We start from the raw sequence: 663 nt of genomic DNA, 5'->3' as shown, positions 1-663 counted from the left end.
CCCGCACTCCCTCCGCGCCTTCCTCAACCGCCCCGGCCTCCTCTCCATGGCCGCGGGGACCTCCTCCCCCGCCATGGGAATGGTCAGCAGCGGCAGCGGTGGTGTTGGTGGGTGTGGACCGAGGCCGCCCCTCCCCCGCTCCCCGCATCCCCATCCGCATCCTCCTGGGAGCGCCGCCGCCGGCGACCTCATGAGCCCCACCTCCTGCCCCGAAGAGTCCTCTCCGTGCTCAAGCCCCGCCTCCTTCTGCTCCTACAGCGAAGGCCCCTCCTCGCCACAGCCACCCCTGGAAGGGGCCATGGCCGAGTGACGCCTCCCCCCCCCATCCCCCTCGACTGACAGCCAGCATTACCCTATCAGAGGAGAGGAGGACGGCAAGAAGGAGGGGAGGAGCTTTTGAAATAGTTATTTATACAACCTCGCCTTTCAACCAAAGCCATCTCTCTGTCGGATCCATCGTATGTGCTCTCTCTGCTCTACTGTCTCGACCCTCTCCCCGCTGATGTCTACCGAAGCCAAAAATACACACAGACTGAAGTCGGGGAGGAAAGAGAGAGAGCGGAGGGGAAGATGGAGAGGACGGAGAGAACAGGAGAATGGAGGAGAGGGGGTATCTGAAACCAAATAAAACTGATCTATCTATACAGCTGGAGAGGTGGCAGT

The 663-nt window shown here is 61.7% G+C and overlaps 1 protein-coding gene across 1 annotated transcript in view; it reads left to right on the top strand.

The window, feature by feature from the left end:
- Window positions 1-310, top strand: part of pou2f2a (POU class 2 homeobox 2a) — a gene marked incomplete at both ends in the record, with an annotated part of 87307 nt that extends 86997 nt beyond the window's left edge. Inside the window, one exon of the mRNA XM_080734862.1 lies at window positions 1-310. This exon is cut by the window's left edge and continues 88 nt beyond it. Coding sequence (XP_080590988.1) covers window positions 1-310 — 310 coding nt within the window.
- Window positions 311-663: the final 353 nt, after the last annotated feature.

Source organism: Nannobrachium achirus (assembly GCF_963921795.1).
Source record: "Nannobrachium achirus genome assembly, chromosome: 10".
NCBI lineage: Eukaryota > Metazoa > Chordata > Actinopteri > Myctophiformes > Myctophidae > Nannobrachium > Nannobrachium achirus.
Note: the sequence above shows the minus strand (reverse complement) of the source record. Positions and strands in the feature narration are given on the sequence as shown.